This window comes from Eupeodes corollae, chromosome 2, assembly GCF_945859685.1.
Source record: "Eupeodes corollae chromosome 2, idEupCoro1.1, whole genome shotgun sequence".
Lineage (NCBI taxonomy): Eukaryota > Metazoa > Arthropoda > Insecta > Diptera > Syrphidae > Eupeodes > Eupeodes corollae.
Genome location: NC_079148.1, coordinates 91,331,304 through 91,353,001, shown reverse-complemented (window position 1 = coordinate 91,353,001; position 21,698 = coordinate 91,331,304). Strand labels below are relative to the sequence as shown.

General features: G+C 34.4%; 2 protein-coding genes across 2 annotated transcripts in view; one reads left to right on the top strand and one right to left on the bottom strand.

The window, feature by feature from the left end:
* The first annotated feature begins 2,247 nt into the window (after positions 1–2,247).
* Positions 2,248–12,489, top strand: LOC129946978 (aspartate aminotransferase, cytoplasmic). Its single transcript, XM_056057363.1, has 8 exons — positions 2,248–2,491; positions 10,605–10,712; positions 10,774–10,847; positions 10,910–11,018; positions 11,090–11,458; positions 11,602–11,767; positions 11,963–12,105; positions 12,173–12,489. The coding sequence occupies exons 1-8, from the start codon at positions 2,383–2,385 to the stop codon at positions 12,310–12,312; spliced, it is 1,218 nt and encodes a 405-aa protein (XP_055913338.1). The 5' UTR covers positions 2,248–2,382; the 3' UTR covers positions 12,313–12,489.
* An 8,651-nt stretch (positions 12,490–21,140) lies between these two features.
* LOC129947811 (uncharacterized) overlaps positions 21,141–21,698 on the bottom strand; it is a 44,232-nt gene continuing 43,674 nt past the window's right edge. Inside the window, exon 7 of the mRNA XM_056058510.1 lies at positions 21,141–21,389. Within this exon, the coding sequence (XP_055914485.1) occupies positions 21,268–21,389 (122 nt within the window). The 3' untranslated portion in view covers positions 21,141–21,267. The remainder of the gene's footprint in view (positions 21,390–21,698) is intronic.

The following is a 21,698-nucleotide window of genomic DNA, read 5'->3' as shown; positions in this document are numbered from 1 at the left end:
TTTTCTTGAGACCCCTTTTTGCATCTTTCTAAATTATTATCTGTATAACAAAATTTATTTCAAGTCCATATCTCTACTGGTTCTTGAGCTATGGAGGACGAAAAAATCGTCGCGAACGTACATATGAAAGCACAGACAACTCTCTAAAATTCTTTTATTTCGACTCTAGGGACCTTGAAACGTCGAGAAATGTCAAAATTTTGAATTTGACAAATCGGACCCATTACAATAACTTCCTATGTTAAGTTAAAAATGTTCGCACTATTATAAGCATGGTTTAAAAATATTTGTCTCATTTGAAAATGATTAGAAAAAAATAGGGAAAACCTTGATTTTTCTAATTGGCAACCACACAAAGTTTATATTATAATTTTTCTTCTATTTTTTGTCCTGTGTGTTTTTTTAAATGATTTCATTGCCAATCAACCAATCAAACAATCAAAATAACAAATTATACAAAATATAAATAATAAATTATAACAAAAATGTATTTTCATTGACTTCCTCGAACAAAAACACTCTATATATATATATATACTAGAGTGTTTTTGCCCTCGAACTTTCACTGAATTTGTATATGTATAAATAAAAACAATACAAAAAAAAACCGAATATTAATGGAGTGTTTATTTCCTAACTTTGACGACTTTATTTGTTAATTTCTTGGATTTTCTTGGCTTCTCTTGTGTAATAATGGCTTTTTATTAAATTTTTCTTAAGAAAACATTATGTGGATTTAATGGTGATACAATATTAGCTGAAAATGGTGGTAAATATATGAGTTTATAAACATCTAACGAATCCTTAAATAATTTTGATAGAAAACCGAATATTAATGACGGTCACTGTACATTCTTCTCTATCTTCTGTTTTTTCTAATAATCTGGAAATTTATTATTTTATGTTGGAATTCTCGCTCATTTTTACTCCCACCCCAATACATTCCACATGCAAAACATGTGGAACGAATTGTTTAGGAAGTCGTAAGAAGATGTCAGGTCGAGCGTTCCTTCTTCATGATAGTACTATTCAATTAAACTTAAATTTGAAAACGTTGCTTTTAAATGTTCAGATTTCATAAAAATAGAAAATCTAAAATCAAATGAATACAATTTTCTGCTAACAAATCTAAAACACATACAACTAAATGTATTGTATATGCATATTCTCTATACATTGATAGGTATGAACGTTGGCAACGACTGATTTTTGTTTACATTTGAGTAAATTTATTTTATTTATTTATTTCAATATTTTTATACTTCCAGTCGCTCTTAAGTAGTATTCACATGAGCGCGACCAACGAACGACGAATGAATTACAAAATGTGAGTTTATATACGTTTGAAGACATATTTTCACACAAATTCTTAACAAAACGATAGCAATTTAGTGTCTATTTGATTTATGATACATACTATTACTTTTCAATATCGTATATTAATAAATTTGAGAAAACAAATTTATTCGTCGCGAAAAAAATTATAGTTGATACGAACTGTCAAACTTTATTCGCGTTCCACATTATCCACACTTGCAACGAATAAAATAATCGCGTGTACTTAACCTAAAAAAATCATTCTTGTTTTTGTTTCAGTGGTGAATGGTGTTTGGCTGTGTCTCCTTGTCAAACTTTATTCGCGACGAATTAAATACTCTCATGTGAAAGAAATGTCAAAATCGACGTATATTCGTTCATTCTTTGGTCGTTGGTCGTGCTCATGTGAATTGTGCTTTAGATTCCACACTTAATTTTCGTACAGGCAGCGCCCCCATGGTCCGCCTTTCGTACCAAAATTTTGTGTTTCATGATAGTACTATTCAAATTAATATACAATGATCATGATAGTTTTATTCAAATTAATATCAAACCCAAAGGCAGCATAAAGAAATTCTGAGTGTAATAACACACTTATTTCATATTAAGTTTTTTCAGGCAGTTCTGTCAGGCTATTTAAAATGAGAGCTCTTAATGGTAAACCCTATATTCACATAAACCACTTCAAATAGCGGTCTATTCAAAATGATACCTCTTATTGAAAAACGATATATTAAATTCACATAAACCTACTCTGCTTAAGATATATTCTATGCCATGCCAAAAATCCAGTCAAAAGAAATGTTCCGTGTAGACCCTAAGTACTTGATTTTGGAATTTAATATTGTGAAATGTGGATTCTATTCAAAAACACTCTATATATATATAAACATAGAGTGCTTTTGATTCTATTTCTTGACGTCTTCATTTCAGTGTTTTTTTGTATCTTGATTTGATATTTCATTATTCACAACATAAACTCCGCGTCCGGTACCCGGTAATTGTAGTGCGAGTGCATAATATTCAATAATTTGTTAATAATTCCAACACCAAAGTCAATATAAAATGTCTATTTTTGAAAGTGTGGAAAAGGGTCCTGCAATTGAAGTCTTTGCATTAAACAGAGCTTTTCAGGAGGATACTTTCCCCAAAAAAACAAATCTGGGTGTTGGAGGTACGTGTGTCTATCTTTATTATTATGGGATGATTTTGATTTCTTCTATATACGAGAAAGATTCCAGCAAGTGGATGAGATAAGGTCGAATTAGAGGTCAAACAAATTGTTTTAGTTTTTATTATCAGGAAGTTGTTGTAAATATTTGTGTTTATTTTTAAGACACGTAATACATTGTAACATCGAATCGTTGAATTAGGCATTTATTGACGTTTTTTCTAAATCTTGAATTAATCTTATCAGTTTCTCGATTTCATAATCTATAGTACGTGTTTAGCTTCTGAATTAAAAATAATCGAATTAGAATAGGTATTATTAATTATAGCCTACTGGAATTATATTTATGCATTTGCCGAAAAGGCGATAGACCTAGTAACCATTTGCAAATAAACTGATTGTTATTATATAACATTTAAAACTACGTCAATATAGTTAATTGGATATCTACCTATAGAGTATATGAATTCAGTTGGGTATAGTAACACAAGCCTGAAGATGTATAATGCATTGATTGTATCCCAACCAAGTAGTTTAATTTTAAAAAACAGCTGAGATTAAAAATAGAATGTATACGTTAATATAAGTTAAAATATAAGTAGTAGGATAAGATGGAATAGAGAAAAATATCTAATGAGAATGTATTCAAATGTGACAATAAATCAGCCTACGTTTTGTTGCTAAAATAAAAAGGTTATCAAGGTGCTATACACCATCATAATGATGGCAAACCGTTATTCAATTTTTAGCAAAAGTGAGATAAATACCCCAAATTTATGCAAATGGAGGATTAATAGGGGAGACAGGGGGCTGCAACCACGGCCCCACGGAAACGAGAGCCCCATTCCATTAAGAAATTTAAACCGTAAAACTGCGATATTTAAACTGTACAATCTACTAAACCCGAAAAATAAATACCAAAATTAGTTGACCGCACAAAATCCAAAATAGATGGAATGTATTGCAAAAAGAAAGTGGAAAAGTTACGAATTTGTCCATTAATCGATGGTCGAAAAGAGCAGATGCTTTGAATACTGTGAATAATTTTGCTCGTATTTTTAATGAGTTAAGCTGCTTAGCTGATGATCGAAATCAAAAATTAGATACTCGGCATGAAGCTTCATCTTTAAATTCGAAAATTATTAAACTTGAAAATACCTTTATTGCGGTATTCTGGAAAGAGATTTTAATAAGATTTGACCCACCAATTCGTATTTGCAAAAAGTAGAACTAGATTTAAACGTAGCTAAAAACATGATGTTGTCTTTGATTGAATATTTCAAAAATCATTTTTTCAAAGATCATTTTTCAATTCAATTCAATTTTCAATTCAAATTGAAATAGAATTTCTGATTTCAATAAAAGAAAAATTACAAAAATATTGAACGACGGAGAAAAAGAAACGCTCTATGGATCTGATAAGTTTAGAATTGGCACTTTTTATGTAATATATATAAATTGCTCACGGAAACGCACAAGAGGATTGAATCTTCCACTTACATCACTGATATCATCTGTTTTTTGTTTGCAATATTTTAAGTATGAGTGAAAATGAAGTAAAAATAAAAGTTTAGTCGAAATTTATTATAAGGATTTATAAATTGATTTAACTTACGAACTAGAGCAGCTTATTCAAATGATGAAATTGCAGAGACAAGTGTTTTCTTTTCAAGTTCAAAAAGGAAAAAGCGAACTTATTTCACCATTTAAAATACTTAACTGGATCGTTGAAAAACAAATGATTAACTTTTTTCGAAATGTTTATATAGCCCTTAGAATATTCGTAACAACCTTTATCTAATTGTGAAGCAGAAATATCTTTCTCAGTCCTTAAAAGAATACAAAATATGTACCGATCTTCGATGTTGGATAAAAGATTATCATTTTTAACTCGTTTAGCAATCGAATCCGAATTAATAAGATCGATTGAGTTTAATGATTTGTTTCAAGATTTTGTAGAAATGAAATGAAATTGAGAAAAAAAAATTGTTTTATAATTATTTTTATTATATTGTATACGTACTCATTCAATCTAATAAATCCTAATTACTACATAATTTGTTACATTTAATGTTTAGAGTTTTGAATAATCAAAAAGAAATGGTCTGAAGGTCTGACGGTTTTGAATTCATTGTTTTTAGATTAATTACAAATTGCGTTATGTGGGTTTAAAACTTTTGAGTTTACGATTTTTATTTGCGATTGCAAAAACAACACATTTAATTTTTCAAAAACGTTAAAAAGAGCCCCTGATGAATAATTACCCACGGGAAACAAACAACGGTGGATAGCTTCTTGGATTTTCGATGTCAACTCCTCGGCGCATCGTGTCTGAGAGCGTGGACTCCTAGCGCCCCGGGTTATTGGGTTGGCTCGCTTGGAGTTTAGGACGCTTTGGGTTATTGGGTTGCCTCGCTTGAGGTTTAGGACGCTCTGGGTTATGAGGGGTTGGCTTGCTTGGGTTTTATATCTCTTTTGGGGCATCAAATTTGAAATAGCCCCCATTTGTTTTAATCCGGGCCTGTACGTTCCTCTATTATAAAATTATTAAGAATCAGGATATCTTACTATTTTTAAATTCATTTCGAACTTGAAATGCCTCAAAACAATAAATGTTTTTCTAGTAAGATTTAACAGAATAGCTACGTTATGTGTAGTACTGAAAATACTTAATTGAATTTGTTTAAATAGAGCTATAGATATGTAGGTTTTCTAGAACTAATATGGAGATATATATCTAGCAGAACGATTGTTATTAAGAACAGCTTTTTGAATTTTTATGAGACTTAAATTCTAAATAGATATTAAAATAAACAAATATGGTCATTTGAAATATGTTTTGTACTACTTCATTTAAAAAATAATTCAAACATGTCTAAATTACAAAAAATATAATTTCTAATAAGAATTAATTAGCTTCAACTATGTAACATAAATATCACAACTTTCGTTTTATTTATTGAGTATAAACTTTTTAAACATGGCATTTAATGAAATTGTATTCTTTTGTGCTCTTAATTAATTTGACTAGAGTGTATATAGGGCAATAATTTGAAACTATAGAACTTGTTACAATTTTGTTTAGTATCATACATTTTATGATACAAATTAACTATGAAAACTGGGGAGTCATTCCGTAATTTCCTAAACGATAATCGTCAAAACGATTATCATTAACGATATCGTCAATATTTGCTTCACGTAACCTTATCACTATCGTCTGGTCAATCGTTTTCAGTATAAGATCGTTCAGTATATTTCAAATACTCTTATACTATGATTGAAATGTCAAAATAAACTCAAAGAAATATAATGTTTGTTCAATAACTTGAAAATGTTATTAAACTTCGTTTTTGTCTTTGGGAAATTTTGAAAATTTACAAAAAATGTAATGTTAATAAACATGCCAACTATTTTGTGATGTTTATTGTTACTTTTTATGTTTTTATTCGTTACAATTCTGTCCAAGGGAAGGAAGATAAGACTCAATTTTTATTTACAATGTTCCAATGTTCCTCCGCCCTCAAAGTTTCAATAGTTACAGCAAATTTGTAATATTAAAGGTATACCGTCTGGCGAATTTTTATAAACTCGTCTTAACAACAATTAAGAGAGATTATTAATGTTTTGTATATACAAAAAATGGTACATATGGGTCAGTTATCAATGAAAATTAATAGAAGACGATACCTACTTAGCTATCGTGCAAACGCTATCGTTTTGACAAAATCACTTTAACGATTATCGTCTTACGTGAATTAAGACTATCGTCTGACAATTTTCGTTTTACGAAATGACCCCCCTGTTTTATCGATATACATACATGGTCTTCCAATGTAGCCGCTTGATCACCTCTTGCGAAAATTGTATAATAGTTTAATATTTCTCTTTGTTGGCTGCCTGCTGTTTAAAATTGTCTAGGAAATTACGAAGGTGACAAACTTACAGTTCCACAACTTTACCATTGCTGGCAATAAAATCTGACATAGGTTAGGTCTTTCTCTCGACTTTAAATTAAATCCGTTAAAAGTGCCTTAACTGAAAGCAGCTTAAAAGTTAGGTATTCATTTCGACTTACAGCAGCATGAATGAACAGGGCAAGACTTTCTATATTCATGTTATATGTTAAGAATATTTTATTTTATAATAAATGTGAAATGAAATCCAAATCTAAATAATTTAAAATCGAGTAAAACTGTTTTCAAGGTTCTATCTTTCGATCGATAATAATATTTCGAATATTTTTCCAAATATGTAAAACATCAATCAATACAATTTGTTGTCGATTGTCATAATTTCTGCTGCTTTTATTTGTTCTGAGCTTTTCAATAAAAAAATATAAAATACTAGCGTATACGCAACATATGTATGTATTTTTATTAGCACCTATTCGCCTATCTATTTACATAAATCTGAGCAATCGTTCTGGTTATGGTACATACAATTCGTATAGTCTATGAAAAATTGTCAAAAACATACAGTAACTCTCAAAATTGAGCGTACACCAGCGAAAAAAAAATGTTTTTGCTGTTTTAAATTTTCGTTTATTTAATATTTTGTGTTAAATAAACAAGATGAAAAACAACAAAAGATAATAAAAACTAAAAAAATTGGCATGAATTCAAAGCTTATAAAAATGTAAATAAGTGATTAAATTAAAATTTTAATATTTTGTAGGGCCACCTTTAGCCATAATCACAGCTTATAATCCGCGGTATTGATTTATTTTTTCCCACAAATGATCGATGTGATTGAGGTCCGATGACTGAGGTGGTGTCTTGTGCTGGTTTCTGCGTTATAATTCAGTTTTTCTGCAGACTAACGCATATTTCTTTTAAGAACGACCAAAAACGTTCACTTGTCCATGACTGTGTCAATAAATTCAAAGTTCCCAGTCCCATTTGCCACCATTGACATTCACCCCCATAACATAACATTTCCTGTCCCATGCTTAACATTGGCAAGCAAATTCTCTGTCTTGAACTGAGTATTGGGAATCCTCTAAACAATTTGCTTTGCGTCAGACCCAAATAAGTTAATTTTGTTCCAGAAACTTTGAGATTTGTTGAGGTGGTTTTTAGCGAACCCAAGACGTTTTCGCTTATTAATTTTAAAAATAAGAGGTTTTTTTCGAGCAACTCTGCCGTTAAAATCATTCTTCCGAAGAACGCGACAAAGTTTGGTACACTCGTTTTGAGGTTTACTTTAAATTTTCTTAAAATTACTCGTTCGTCTTTCTTAGAAAAGATTTATTTTCGTCCTCTTCCATGTTTGTTTAGGGTCGTACCTTCACAGTTGTTAATTTTTTTTTTGGACCGTTGAATGTGTTTGGCCGACAATTTAAGTGTACGCTTAATTTTGTGCGATGAAATGTTGAGATAATGAAGTATTTTTTTTTAATATAACCTTTTGTTTATTGTAAGAAAAAATAACAAAAAATAGAATTTAAATAGAATTTTCAAAAAAAAATTAAATATTAAAAGCAACAAAAAACTAACTCTCAATTGAGTGTACGCAAAATTTTGAGAGCAGCTGTACGTTTGTGATATCTTGTTGTTTTTCTTTACTTTAAATGTTTATGGACGTATGTACATTAGAGCTAGCTGCAGATTTGCGTTTCTTTGATATTGATATGGGCTGCAGCCTATATCCGTTTAAAGATTTTTGAAGAACATATACATATATTGAAGATATTTGCCGTTTTTGTATAGTAGACGAAATCGTGGTGTACCAAGCCCCTGAAATGCAATGTTGTTTTTATGGTAAGTTAATTAATTAAAAACTTTATAGACTTAATCTAAGTTTATCCACTTCTTCGAACATTCCAAAGCCCCAGATCTGAGCACCGTAGGTTTAAATAGTTCTACAAACCGCCAGAAATTGTTTCATTTGGTTTTTAAGCTCATTTTCTTTTTACTAGAATGCATTGCCATGTCGAGTTTATGCTGTTTTTCGCTGCAGTGTTTTTCGTTTCTACGTGCTTTAAAAACGACATCTTTGGTGAAAGTAAAACTCCTAAGTAAGAATAGTTGGAGACAATTCGAATTCTTTCCCCATTTAATGTCCAATTTTCTTGGCTAACCTTAAACTATTTATGAACACCATTATCTCGGATTTAGATAGATTTACTTCTATGCTCCATCTTATGCAGTAACATTGCAGTTGCGTTATCATCTGCTGCAAGACCGTGACATCATCCGCAAGAATAACCATAACGTTTGCATAAAGCAGCAACCTTATGTTGAACAAGTCAATAAAGAGTCTTTCTCCTGAAGATTCATGCAAATCGTTTATATACAATGCAAAAAGCATCGGTGATAGCAAGCATCCCTCTGTTTGACTCCAAAAAGTGTCTCAAATTTCCGGAGAGCCCTTCCCCCATCCAAACAGATTGTGTGTTGGAGTATATGGCTTCAATCAAGTTTACAAATTTTTTCGAAACTCTTATTGTGTGTAGTTTGTAACATAAGTAGTACCCGTGGCATGATGGGAAGCGCGTTGGACTGTCATGCGAGAGGTCTTGGGTTCGATCCCGGGTACTGCCTCTTGTGAGGAATTGACAAATTCTCCAATAGTAATTCTTGTCATAAAAAGTGCTTTCTCAAATTTGCCGTTCGGATTCGGCTTAAAACTGTTGGTCCCTTCCATCCCTGAGAACAGTACTCGCACACAGGAATGGTTGAGAGTTGTGAGCCACTAGGTCCTAGTTCTCAAACGAACTGTTGCGCCACCCAATTTTTTATTTGTAGATAATCAATTTTCTTGAGATTTTATCAAATGCAGCTTTCAGGTCGACAAAAAGTGCATACACCTTCTTTTTTTGTGCCAACTTCAGCTGATTTGTATCCCCTTTTTTAAATTTTTAAATTGCGACGGAAGCGAAAGAGATGGGTTTAGTGGTCAATGAGGGCAAGACCAAGTATATGCTGTCATCAAAAAAGGACACTGAACGACGACGTCTTGGACAAAACGTCACCATGGACAGCTATAACTTTGAGGTAGTTAAGGACTTTGTCTACCTAGGCACCGCTATAAATGCAGATAACGACACCAGCTCTGAAATCAAACGAAGAATAGCTCTTGCAAATCGCTGCTGCTTTGGACTTAGAAGGCAATTGAGAAGTAAAGTCCTCTCTCGAGCATGTAAAATCACCATCTATAAGACACTCATCATCCCGGTTCTCATTTATGGCGCTGAGGCCTGCACCCTGCCAAAGAAAGATGAGAGCGTCTTAGGATGCTTCGAGAGAAAAATTCTTCGGGTGATTTTTGGTCCCGTACGCATAGATGGAGAATGGAGAAGAAGACACTGACACTGACCTAATTAGCAGAATTAAAGTCCAACGGCTTAGATGGCTAGGTCATGTAGAGCGGATGGACATCAACGCTCTAGCCCGGAAGGTCTTCGAATCCATTCCCGAGGGACGGCGCAGTAGAGGAAGACCGCGACTCAGATGGCGCACGCAGGTGGGAGAGGACCTCAACCAACTTGGCGTGCGAAACTGGAGACAGCTAGCTAGGGACCGATTTGGCTGGAGACGCTTGTTGGTTGAGGCCCAGGTCCGCCCCGGACGGTTGCGCCACCTTAAGTAAGTAAGTAAGTTTTTAAATATCGGAAATATAAAAATTTTGAGCTTCCGCTCTGATCATTTGTTGGGTTCTTTATTAAAACGGTTAAGTTCCTTAGCTCGATTGGATCCTTCTGAATTATTAGATTTTGAAAATTAAAACTAAGATTATTTTGGTACTCAGTCTTTTTCCGTTCATTCCACTGCAATTTAGTCAACAGATAAAACTTGATTGTGGTGTTGGGTATAGAAATATGCTTTAGGGACAATTTTATGGGACCATATCTCTCCCTCTACACTAAATCGTTCCACGCACGTCAGTAGTTCTTGCGATTCAATACAAATATCATTCACTGAATTACCCACATTATTCATAGAAGTAAAGCTTCCTTCTTCGTCACCTTTGGTTCTTCCATTTAAAATAATTAAGCGATTTTCTTCGCAGAACTCCAGAAATTCTTTTTCTCTTGAATTAATAATAATATATTTGGACTGTCTTTTTTCTAGCCCTGCATCTTTATATTGATAATTTTTTTTTTATATTTCAGCCTACCGTGATGAAGATGGAAAACCATGGGTTCTACCGGTTGTTAGAAGCACAGAAATAAAGATCGCTACCGACGAAACAATTAATCATGAATATTTACCAGTTTGTGGTAAGTCAGATCCCTATATCGCAATCAGCTTAGTTTAAATATGGTCGACTACTTCTTTAAGGAACGGATGCATATACAACCGCTGCAACAAAACTGCTTTTAGGAGAGAACTCGCCTGCCATAGCTGAAAAACGAGTAAGAGTACCTTATATAAAAAAGAAATATATGTATAACAATAAATATTATATATATTTAAGACATTTGGTGTTCAAACACTTTCGGGAACTGGTGCATTGCGTCTGGGAGCTGATTTCTTGGCCAAGAAATTGGGTAGAACTGTGTTCTATTACTCTGACCCTACATGGGGTAAATAAATCAATTTGTTATTGAAATATAAAAGATATTTGTTATGAATTCATTTTAATAATCATTTTTAGAAAACCACCGAGCTGTATTTTTGGCAGCAGGATTTACAACTGGCAAAACCTATAGATATTGGAATCAAGAAAAGCGTGGAATTGACTTTGAAGGATTCGTTGAGGATTTAAATGCTGCCCCTGAAGGAGCAGTAATAATATTGCACACATGCGCTCACAATCCAACTGGATGTGATCCCACAAAAGAACAATGGCAACAGCTTGCAAAGGTCATAAGTGAAAAGAAACTGTTTCCATTTTTCGACTCTGCTTATCAAGGTTTTGCTAGCGGAGATCCCGATAAAGATGCTTGGCCAGTACGCTATTTTGTTGAAAACAACTTTGAACTACTAGCTGCTCAATCTTTTGCCAAGAACTTTGGTTTATACTGTAAGTTTAATTTGTATTTCTTTCTTTGAACCAATTTTTTTATATTTCTGATCCTACTTGGGATCGTTTTAAAATGTAATCTAGTGTCGTCAAACTCTACTACTTACTTTCTTCAATTAATTTTGTTCTTCTTGATTCGATAGGTGAACGTGTTGGAAACTTAACAGTTGTTCAAAAATCTGAAGCAACAACCGCAGCTGTTCATTCCCAATTAACTTTGCTTGTCAGAATGACTTACTCAAATCCTCCAGCATACGGTAGCAGAATCGTCTCAACAGTCTTAAATGACCCTAAACTTCGTCAGGAATGGTAAGAATCCAAATGAATATTATTTGAAATTCTAGATATTTATCCTTATTTTTTTAAACCTAGAAAGATAACCATATTTCATAGACCATAAGTGATACACGTGATTTATACGTCAATTCGATGTAGGTTATCTTTCTCGGGTTAAAAAACTTTATTAAATTGTATCAACTTCAAGTAATGTTTTCTTTTCTTCAGGATGGATTGTATACAAATCATGTCTAAGAGAATCATGACAATGAGAACTAAACTCCGAGATCTTCTTATTGAACTCAAGACACCAGGAAACTGGGACCACATTACCCAACAAATAGGAATGTTTTCTTACACTGGCTTAAATGGTAACAAATATTCATTATTTAAATTTACAAACAAAACATGAAGCTTAAAATTTACTTCTAATTACAGAGAATCAAGTTAAGTTCCTCGTTGAAGAATACCATATTTATTTACTTAAATCCGGTAGAATAAATATGTGTGGACTTAATAACAATAACATCGAATATGTTGCGAAAGGAATTTATGATGCTGTTACCAAAGTCAACTAATATTGTCTGAGAGTTATGATTGTAGAAAAAAGGAAGCAATTTAATGGTGCTATTATATGATGCGCTATGGCTATAGAATTCCTTAAATGCATTTTGAAAAATTGTTTGTTTTTTCCAAGCATTATGTTAAATTTATTAAAAAAACTAGTTTCATGTAAAATACACCTTAAAAATTGATCAAGCCTTTGATTTTATTTTATATCTGAGTTAGATTTTAGATGAGCCTGATTACATTACAAATGACGATATTTGTATGTAACGTAGTACTTACTTAACTACGTAGTTCTTAAATACTATCGGCGGAAATGGGGTACATTTTGTTCAAGATTTAGTAAAATAAACAAATACGTATACGCCTAGGTGCATCTTCAACGTTTATACTAGTTCTTTACTTTAAGACCGGCTTTGTAATATAAAACCTCTGGAAATATTTGTTGGAGATATTCACAACTCAATAATAATATTGTGTATAATTTGAACTTGGTGGTAGCACACACAAGTTGTTGTTGTTTCATTCTAAATTTTCAAGTGTATAATTTTATTATTTACATTTTTCTAGTTCAGGCTCAGAAAAGGGAACGTATGATGGGCTTTTGTTAACGAACTGAAAACAAATATAGATGCGAAAAGTGTTGCTGATGAATCTGAATCAATCAATTTTATATACGTCCAAAGCTTGAGTATAACTCCCATATACGGACTGGTTCACCTGCAACCTACTTAAGCTACAGCATTGAACGGAGGGCATGTAAATTAATCGGTGATAACACTATCATGGGATCATTTACGTCGCTTGAACAACGTCGTAAAGGTTCTTGTCTCACGCTTTTTTACAGTTATATTAACGGTTTATGCTCAAGAGAAATAGCTAGTTGCATTCTTCCCCTAAAACCGTAATACTCGCGCTTCTAGGAATGCTCTTCAGTATACCCTCGTGCCTTCTACTCTGAACGTCGACCTTGTCGAGTTGTAGAAGCTGAGTAAGGTCAATGATTCTCGAGAATTTTCTCCAGATGAGTCCTGAAACTAAAGGACGTTCTTATCCCTCTACCTAACAGCCTACGTTTATGTCACCCACTCCCATCCCACCTCCCACGTCGTAATGGCGGAAAAGCTAGCAGCGCTCCTATCTCCTATGCTCCTGATCTGAGTCCCGATCTTTTCCTTACATATCACAATAATGAATTAACATCAACTGACTCCTCACCCTTTCTCTTCCTCCCCAACCACCTCTCATCTCTATTGGGCTGGATCTAAGGTGTTAAACGACCCGTGTCGATGATCAGCCTGGCTGGGGGCCCAATTCAAAATAGCCCAGTCTCTAACGGAGTATCCGGATAACTGGCGACCTCCGGGTTTACTAGCCTTATGTGCAGATAGACCTTTTTTCTTCGCATCTCGTGGGACCAAGATGTACAAAACCAAAACCAAAAACAAAAATGAAAAAAACAATGAGACCGGTATCTCTTCAGGACCGGGCGGCAGTTGGCAGTTAGTCAAGGTTAAGCTCTCTGGTGGATTTTTGAGCATCTTCAGGGAGCTTCCAGGACCACTTCCTTCCATAAGCGATGGGGGTTTGTGGCGACCAGAGGTCTTGTGACCTATACAAGCTCGCTGTCAACTGGTTAGGTGAAGTTTGGCCAGGTGCGAAGCTAGAGGTTGTCGCTATGGAAGACATTCCTACCAGCCTTGAGCCCGCATTTGGATACCAATCGAACTTTCTGGTATCGAGGACATTCTCGAGATGATCAGAGTTTGCAACCCGTCCCTTCCGACGCATAACTGGAAGATCGCCAAGCTAGAGAAAGTGAAGGCTCTTCATAGGAGTGCCATTGCGGTACTCAAAAAAGAATCCTTGGCTCCTCTAGCCCTAAACGAAAGCTCCATAAACTATGGCTTCGAATCCAATTAAATTCGAATCTATAAAAAAGATGAGGTTAACGCGGAAAGCGGGCCTTCAAAAACAACCGAAGGTGAACTAGCGGTTGGTGGGCCTGGGACGTCGTCTTCTCTCCTAACAGAGGGTGACGATGCACACATGTTCTCTCTAATCGCGACTCCACCCTCTACAAAATTCGTAGACAGTCCATCCTTAATGGAAACTGAGGACGACCAGTTGCTCCTTCTGAGCAAGGACGAACTCTTGGGTTCATCTTCAGACTCAGAGGATCAGAACAAAACCGTGGTTGAGGTTCATCTGCCTAATCGTAGTCAAAATGCTGTAGTTAGTACAGATTAATTTCCAATACTCCATAAAGGCCTCGGCCTCACTTCTTCTCAGTCTGGTAAGAAACGGGGAAGACATTGTCCTGATTCAAGAGATTATATTCTTGGTACTAACCTCTTAGTAGGTAATGTTGGAAATGAACCACCCTAAATAACTAAAACTCGACAAGAAGTCTTAGACATAACTGTTGTCTCAGATACTATACACCATATGATCTTGGACTGGAAAGATCCAAAGAACACTCGTTCTCTAATCGTAGATATATCCAGTTCAATATAAATGTGGATGATAACCCGAGTCCATTGACTTTGCGAAACTTTGCTCTCGGAAAACTGACTGGGCTTCATACAGGAACTCATTACAGAGTTTACTAGAACCTGGACTCTCTAGTCCTTCTGCTAACGCTAATGAACTTGACAACAAAGTCAATGGCATCTATGTTACGGAAAATTCTTTCAACTAGTCCAGCGTTGCCATGCTGCTTAAAAATTGCAGACGGCTCCTGGACAAATTCAAGTAATGAATCGCTGAACTTACTATTGGACACTCACTTTCCTGGTAGTTCTCTTACCGAAACTTGCAACAATTATATACGTTCAAGTTCAAATACAACATATCCACAAGGTCTGATAACAAGGGATAAGCTACAATGGACTCTCAAACCATTTAAAACTGCAGGACCAGATGCAATAATACCAGCCGAGTTACAAAAGACTTCTGACATAATTGCACCAATGCTTGAGGCAATTTTTACCAGCACTGTCTTTACCTGGTCCATGTTCCCTCGGCGTGGAGAGAAGTTAAAGTTGTTTTTATACCCAAAGCAGGTAAATACTCCCAAGTCAATCCTAAAGATCTACGACCTATAAGTCTATCATCATTCCGACATTCGAAAGATTGATTGATATCCATTTAAGGGCACGTATCGAAACAAGACTTCTGTCTTCGTCTCAACATTCCCACTGTAAAGGTAAATCGGTGGAAACAGCGTTACACACTTTAGAACGCACCATCGAATATTCCCTCCATCATAAAGAGTTCACTATAGTTGCTTTCCTTGACATCGAAGGTGCCTTTAACAACGTGGACACATCTGCAATCACATCTGCACTGATATCTCTAAATGTAAAGAGTTCGCTTCGGGAGTTAATTCATTTAATGCTTAAATCTGATGAAAATGAAATCCTAACTAGTCTGGATGCGGAGGGTTTCAGAGTGATAGCCTATGTGGACGACGTTGCTATAGCAGTTTCAGGAAAGCATCTTAACATCCTAAAAGAACTCTTACAAAATGCCTTGGACAGACTAATAATTTTGGTTGATAGGTGTGGACTGGGTGTAAACCCACACAAAACCGATCTGGTCTTATTTTCGAGGAGATACAAAATTCCATTTATCAACCTTCCCTATATTAAAGGAATCAAATTAAAATTCTCAGATGAGTCTAAATACCTGGGTCTTGTCTTAGACAAAAAATTAAATTGGAAACGCAACGCACAGAAAAGAGTCAAAAAAGCTACTGTAGCTCTCTTTTCTTGCAAAAAAGCTATTGGTTATAAATGGGGTTTACAGCCCAGAATCACGCATTGGCTATACACATCGGTAATCAGACCGATTTTAACGTACGGTGTGGCAGTATGGTAGACACAAATAGCAAACAAATAGCTGCAAGCTCTGCTATTCGCCTCAAAGCTTCGTCGCATTGGACTAACAACAACATTGGCCACTCCGTAATTCCACCATGCCCCAACTGCAATTCGACAGAAACTTTCAGATTTCTTTACCTCCCAGATCTTTTTGGGAGGATAGGACATTCTTGGAGGATGAGTCAATCCATTTTTACACAGATGGGTCAAAAACAAAAGAAGGTGTTGGTGGAGGTGTGTACTCTGAACGACTGAAATTAAGCCTCTCATGGTTTCCCAATCACTGTAGCGTGTTCCAGGCTTAAAGAAAACGTGATATCAACATCTGATATCCGTATTTTCTCTGATAGCCAGGCCGCTATCAAATCTCTGGATTCTGTCTCTACAAACTCTATTATAGTCCATAACTGTCGATCATCTCTAATGGAGATGGCGCAACAGTTTAATATTCTCCTTTGCTGGGTGCCGGGCGATAGAGACATTCCAGGTAACTGTAAGGCAGATGAACTCGCCAGGAACGGTACAGTACAGCGCATCGTACCATGTTTGGCTAGTACTGGCATACCAATAGCTACTTGTAAAATGCTGCTAATGCAAAACGATGTGAGGAGGGCAGGCACCAGGTGGAACAACATCACCACGTGTCAAGTCACAAAAAACATCTGGCCAACACTTGATTTAAAACGTTGAAGGTGCTTCTTCTCTCTAAGCAGATCGCATATAAGCTCGATAATAGGTGTGATAACCGGACACTGTCTAATAGGAAAGCACGCCACGAGACTAGGCGTGTTCTCAAATGACTTTTGCAGAAGCTGTATGGACGAGGAAGTAAAAGAAAAGCTTCTTCATATCCTCTACACATGCCCTGCTCTGGCTCGAAAACGCAAGAATTACCTAGGAGAATTCTTCTTTAACGATCTAAATGATCTAAATCATATCGGTATAATCAGCCTCTCACGTTTCGTAAAAGACTCAAGCTGGGTTCATTGAGCTTAGGAGAAAGCCTCAAGATTCATGTGGTATCACAATGGGTTATTAAACTGGCCTGAGTGTGTCCGTTTTATTCAGGAATTCAAAACCAATGTGCACCTCCTTTCAACCACTCGGTCCTCTTCCAAGTGCTCACACTGTGTCTTTGCATAATATGGGTATTAATATCCCCTTAAGTGTGCGCTTCTTACAAAAAGATCAAAATCAATTATTAAAGATTTAGGAGTTATTTTTGATTCCCAACTTTCTTTTAAGAGTCATTTTATTCGGTTCCTTAGGCCAATTCGTTAGTAGGTTTGGAAAAGATTATTATTCTTGTTTAAATCTCTTGTCAGATTGAATTTTGAATACGCGGATGTTATTTGGAGACCTTTTTATATAGTTCATTCTGATCGGATTGAAAAAAAATGAAAGATGATTCACGAAATATATACTTTAAAGTTATGAGACTAGATGAAAATTACTTAGAATAAAGTCTTTAGAATCAGGAAAAAATTATTGTAAAATCCTTGTTAGAGAATTATTATGCTACTATATCAAATGTTCATCACTTCTCTATGTTCTTGCTAGGTCTATGAAAGCTAGAGCCTTGTTATTCCAAAGAACGCAATTGAAACTTTGTCAAGTTCTATTTTATATTTCAATGAAGTGTCTTCAAATATTGATTTTTTATCTGTGAATCATAATATATTTAAATCTAATGTACTAGGTAGGTAGGTAGAAATGGCGATCTGAAGGCAACCTAGCCTGAGATCCAGTTAGCGCTGTAGTGCGCCGTTTTGATACCAAATCTAATGTACTATATTTATTTACTTTTTTATTTGGCCTTGGAGTACCTATATTTGTTAGCTGTAATATTGTCTTAGATTAAAGAAATAAATATTACAAGAAATAAGTTGAGTTAAAAATGCATTTAAAAAATTATTAAACTGGGTCTGGCAAGCAAACGGCTGCAACCAATACCTCTTGGGCATCCATTTTTTTAATGTTTTGGTAGACCATTCTTATGGATACATATTTTAAGAAAAAAATCAGAGTGTTAAGTTGAAAAATGCATTTCAAAAAGCTTAAAATATATTTGGCAAGCAGAAGGCTGACAGTTAAACGACACACTTTTTGGAATTCGGGAATTTTTTTTCTAATTTGTTTATGATAGATAGATAAATAAATTATATTTTCTTAAAAAAGTGATTATAAAAACAAGATAATACTGGTGTTCGAAATTAGTTAGGACAATAAAGTTGTCAATCAGGTTAAAGTTTTACTATTTATATTTAGTACATATTTAATTACAATTAAGTTGCGATAAATAAGAGCATATAAAAGAATTTGTATAGGTTTAAATAACATTTGCCGTTCAGTATTTGAAAAAAGTCAGTGCGATTTATTGTTTCAGCTCCTAGAAATAATCTCCAGCATGAATTAAAAATAGGACAGAAGCTGACGAAGTGGTAGGTGTTCTCAGCTGCATAAAGATTACGCATTGTGCATAAGCCAACAATAAATAATTTTGCGAAGTACTGCGGATGAAAGTATGCGTAGTAATCTAGAGCTGGGTAGACTGAAAAATTTTAGCAAGAACACCGGAAGACCGGTTTCGATGTACGATAACGTAGTTTTGTGTATTATCTGGTAGGTTAAAACATCTTTTGACGAAAAACCTTTGAAGCTTTCACGTTGTATGTACTCATTCTTACTTACCTACTTACTTTACAGGAACTTAGACCAGGTTGCAATGATTGCATTTTTTGATGTTGCAAGCCTCTTTGTCAGATGTTCAGACCAAGACATATTATATGTAAGAACGACGCCAAGATATTTATACTGGTTTGTTATTTTAACTTCTACACCTTTAACATTCCATTTTTCACTTAATGCTCTTCAGCCTCCATTTCTAAAAATAAGAATTTCAGAACTCTCAAGATTAACTTCAAGGTTCCATTTATCGCAACAGCTGCTGAACTTGTTTATAACTGTTTGAAGTAAAGCTGGGCTCTCAGTTAAAATTACAATATCATCAGCAATCAAAAATACATTTATACCGATTCCTTGTAAATGTATTCCGATGGGGAGTTCAGAATGTAGGTCATCTAAGAACAAGACAAAAAGCAGAGCGCTCAGAACGGAACCTTCTTTAACGCTTTTGGTCGTTCCAAAGAAATTAGAGGTACTGGTTCCATCCCAGACGGCTGCAACTGATTTTTGGTATAATAGTTTGATAATTTTAACCCTTTTCGTCGAGATGCCCAATGTAATCAGTTGGTGAATAAGAGCTTTTAATGTTGTCGAACGCAGCTTTTAAGTCTACGAACCAAGCATACAAATTCTTTTTATGGCTTAGTTGCAGCTGAATAAGGCATGAAAGATTGACAATCTGATCAATGGTTCTATAATTTTTTAGATATGTAGCCTGGAGTTCATTGAGTATGTGGTTGTTTTCGATCCAAGTAGTGAGGCGAAAGCCCACTATAATTAGATACAAGACTAACGTCACCTTTTTTGAAGGGCGTAAAGATAATAATTGATTTCTTGAAGAATGTTGGTATTGTTCCTGTTTAGTAGATTCTTTTAAGCAAAGTATGAACCTCCACAATAAAAGAATTACTCGCAGTTTTATAAAACTCATATGGGATGCCGTCTATACCCGGAGCTTTGTTTTCTTTTCAAGATTCAATCGCAACCTTTACTTATTCAAATCAATTGGGTGATCAAGTTCAGGTATTTCAAACAGATTTGTTTTAAAGGAATATTCTTCCCTGCCTAAGCGACCTGATTTAAGGGAGTTTTTGAAATATGACACGAATTCAAAAGCTGTAATTTGGGTTCCAGTATATTCGTAGGATTGACGTCTATCTCTTTGGCCTATTTGCACCAATCTTTTGCTGTGGTAATACTTGCGAGTTGACTAGAAATGCATTGGTAGTACGAACGTTGGTTTTTGTTATTTGCTTCACAATAGTTTTTTCTGCTTGCAGCTAGAATATATTTTCTGTAAATGTTAAATAGCCTTAGTAAAGATTTTGAGCTTTATGACAATCCATATCAAACCAGTTTTTTTTTCGCTCAAACTTGACATTGGTATAAATAGGGTTCCGGTATGCTGCATAGATACACTCTTTCAAGGAGTTGCATCATGTTTCAACGCTATCCAAAGGCGAGAGTTTTTGGACAGCAACTTCGTCAGTTCTGTTCATGTATTGAGCGCGTCTATTGGTAAACCATTTAAGTCTTGGAAGCAACAATGAACTGGGGAATCTTTTTGTATCTTCAATAGTTTTAGGACCTAAAAATAGCGGCTGATTTTTGAATGTATTACCCAGTTATCATTTCAACCTCAAAATCGAAAAAAGTACCATTTTTGAACGCTTACCCCCAAACACGGCTAAATAAAAAAACCTGCCCCACGGCTGAGTTTAATAAAATGGTGCATATCTACAGTTTCACATCAGGGAATTTTGGTTACCACTTTACTCCTAAAATTTTCTGCCGGCTCTAGTTAGGGAGGTAGGATTATTATGCCGGAGTTCTTGGGTATGATCTCTGCCTGTTTCTTTTCACGGTTGCTGCCTCTTGCAAGGAATTGATTCTGCAAAAATAATGCTTGTCATGAAAAGTGCTTTCTTAAATTAGCCGTTCCGATTCGGCATGAAAACTATAGGTCCCTCCATTTCTGATATTATTCGCACAAAGGAATGGTTGAATGTTGTAAGTCAATAGGCCCTGGTTCCCTACGAGCTTTTGAGCCATTTAATTTTAGAAGCTTACAGGAACTTAAAAATAACGTCTTAAATTCTACATACACAGCGAATGCAATCCAGATAATACCTCAAAACTTACGATGCATTTATTTTGAATGCTGGAAAACAAATAAATATTTTAACAAACAACAATGTAATATACATTTTGTTAATTGTTTTGTTTTTTTTTTTTTATAAGTAGGTTTATTTATAATTAAATGTTTTTAATCCAAATGTTTATGTTTTTATTTTACATTCCTGTAATAAATATACTTAAAAAAAATATTCAAACATAACAAACTTTATTAAAATACTAATTTATTACTTAACAAAATTCTAAGCATTTTATTAGTTCCTATCTAAACTTATTATTTGTGTTGCTTAAAATTAGACTTAAAGTAATGATAATAAGAAGTATCGAATAATGATCACATGTGCGCCTGCCGGCTCCGTGGTGCAGTTCGGCAAAACTTTCGCCTGGTGAATAAATAAAAGATACAAATTAGGTAATATTGTCAAATATTTGTTATGTACATTCAAATACATTTTTTTGGTAATAAGAATAATCATAGCTTTTTATGAGATGATAAATAATTAAAAAAAGATAAATTTCGCTATAATAAGAACACAAATAGTATAATTAGGACTGTGTTAAATAATTTGATGATCATAATGATAACAATTTTAACAGTATCTATGTAGATAGTATATTTTATCTATCTTCATATGATTGCTATCAAGATCTAAATCTTGAAATTTATAACTTTTCTGAGATATTTAGCAAAT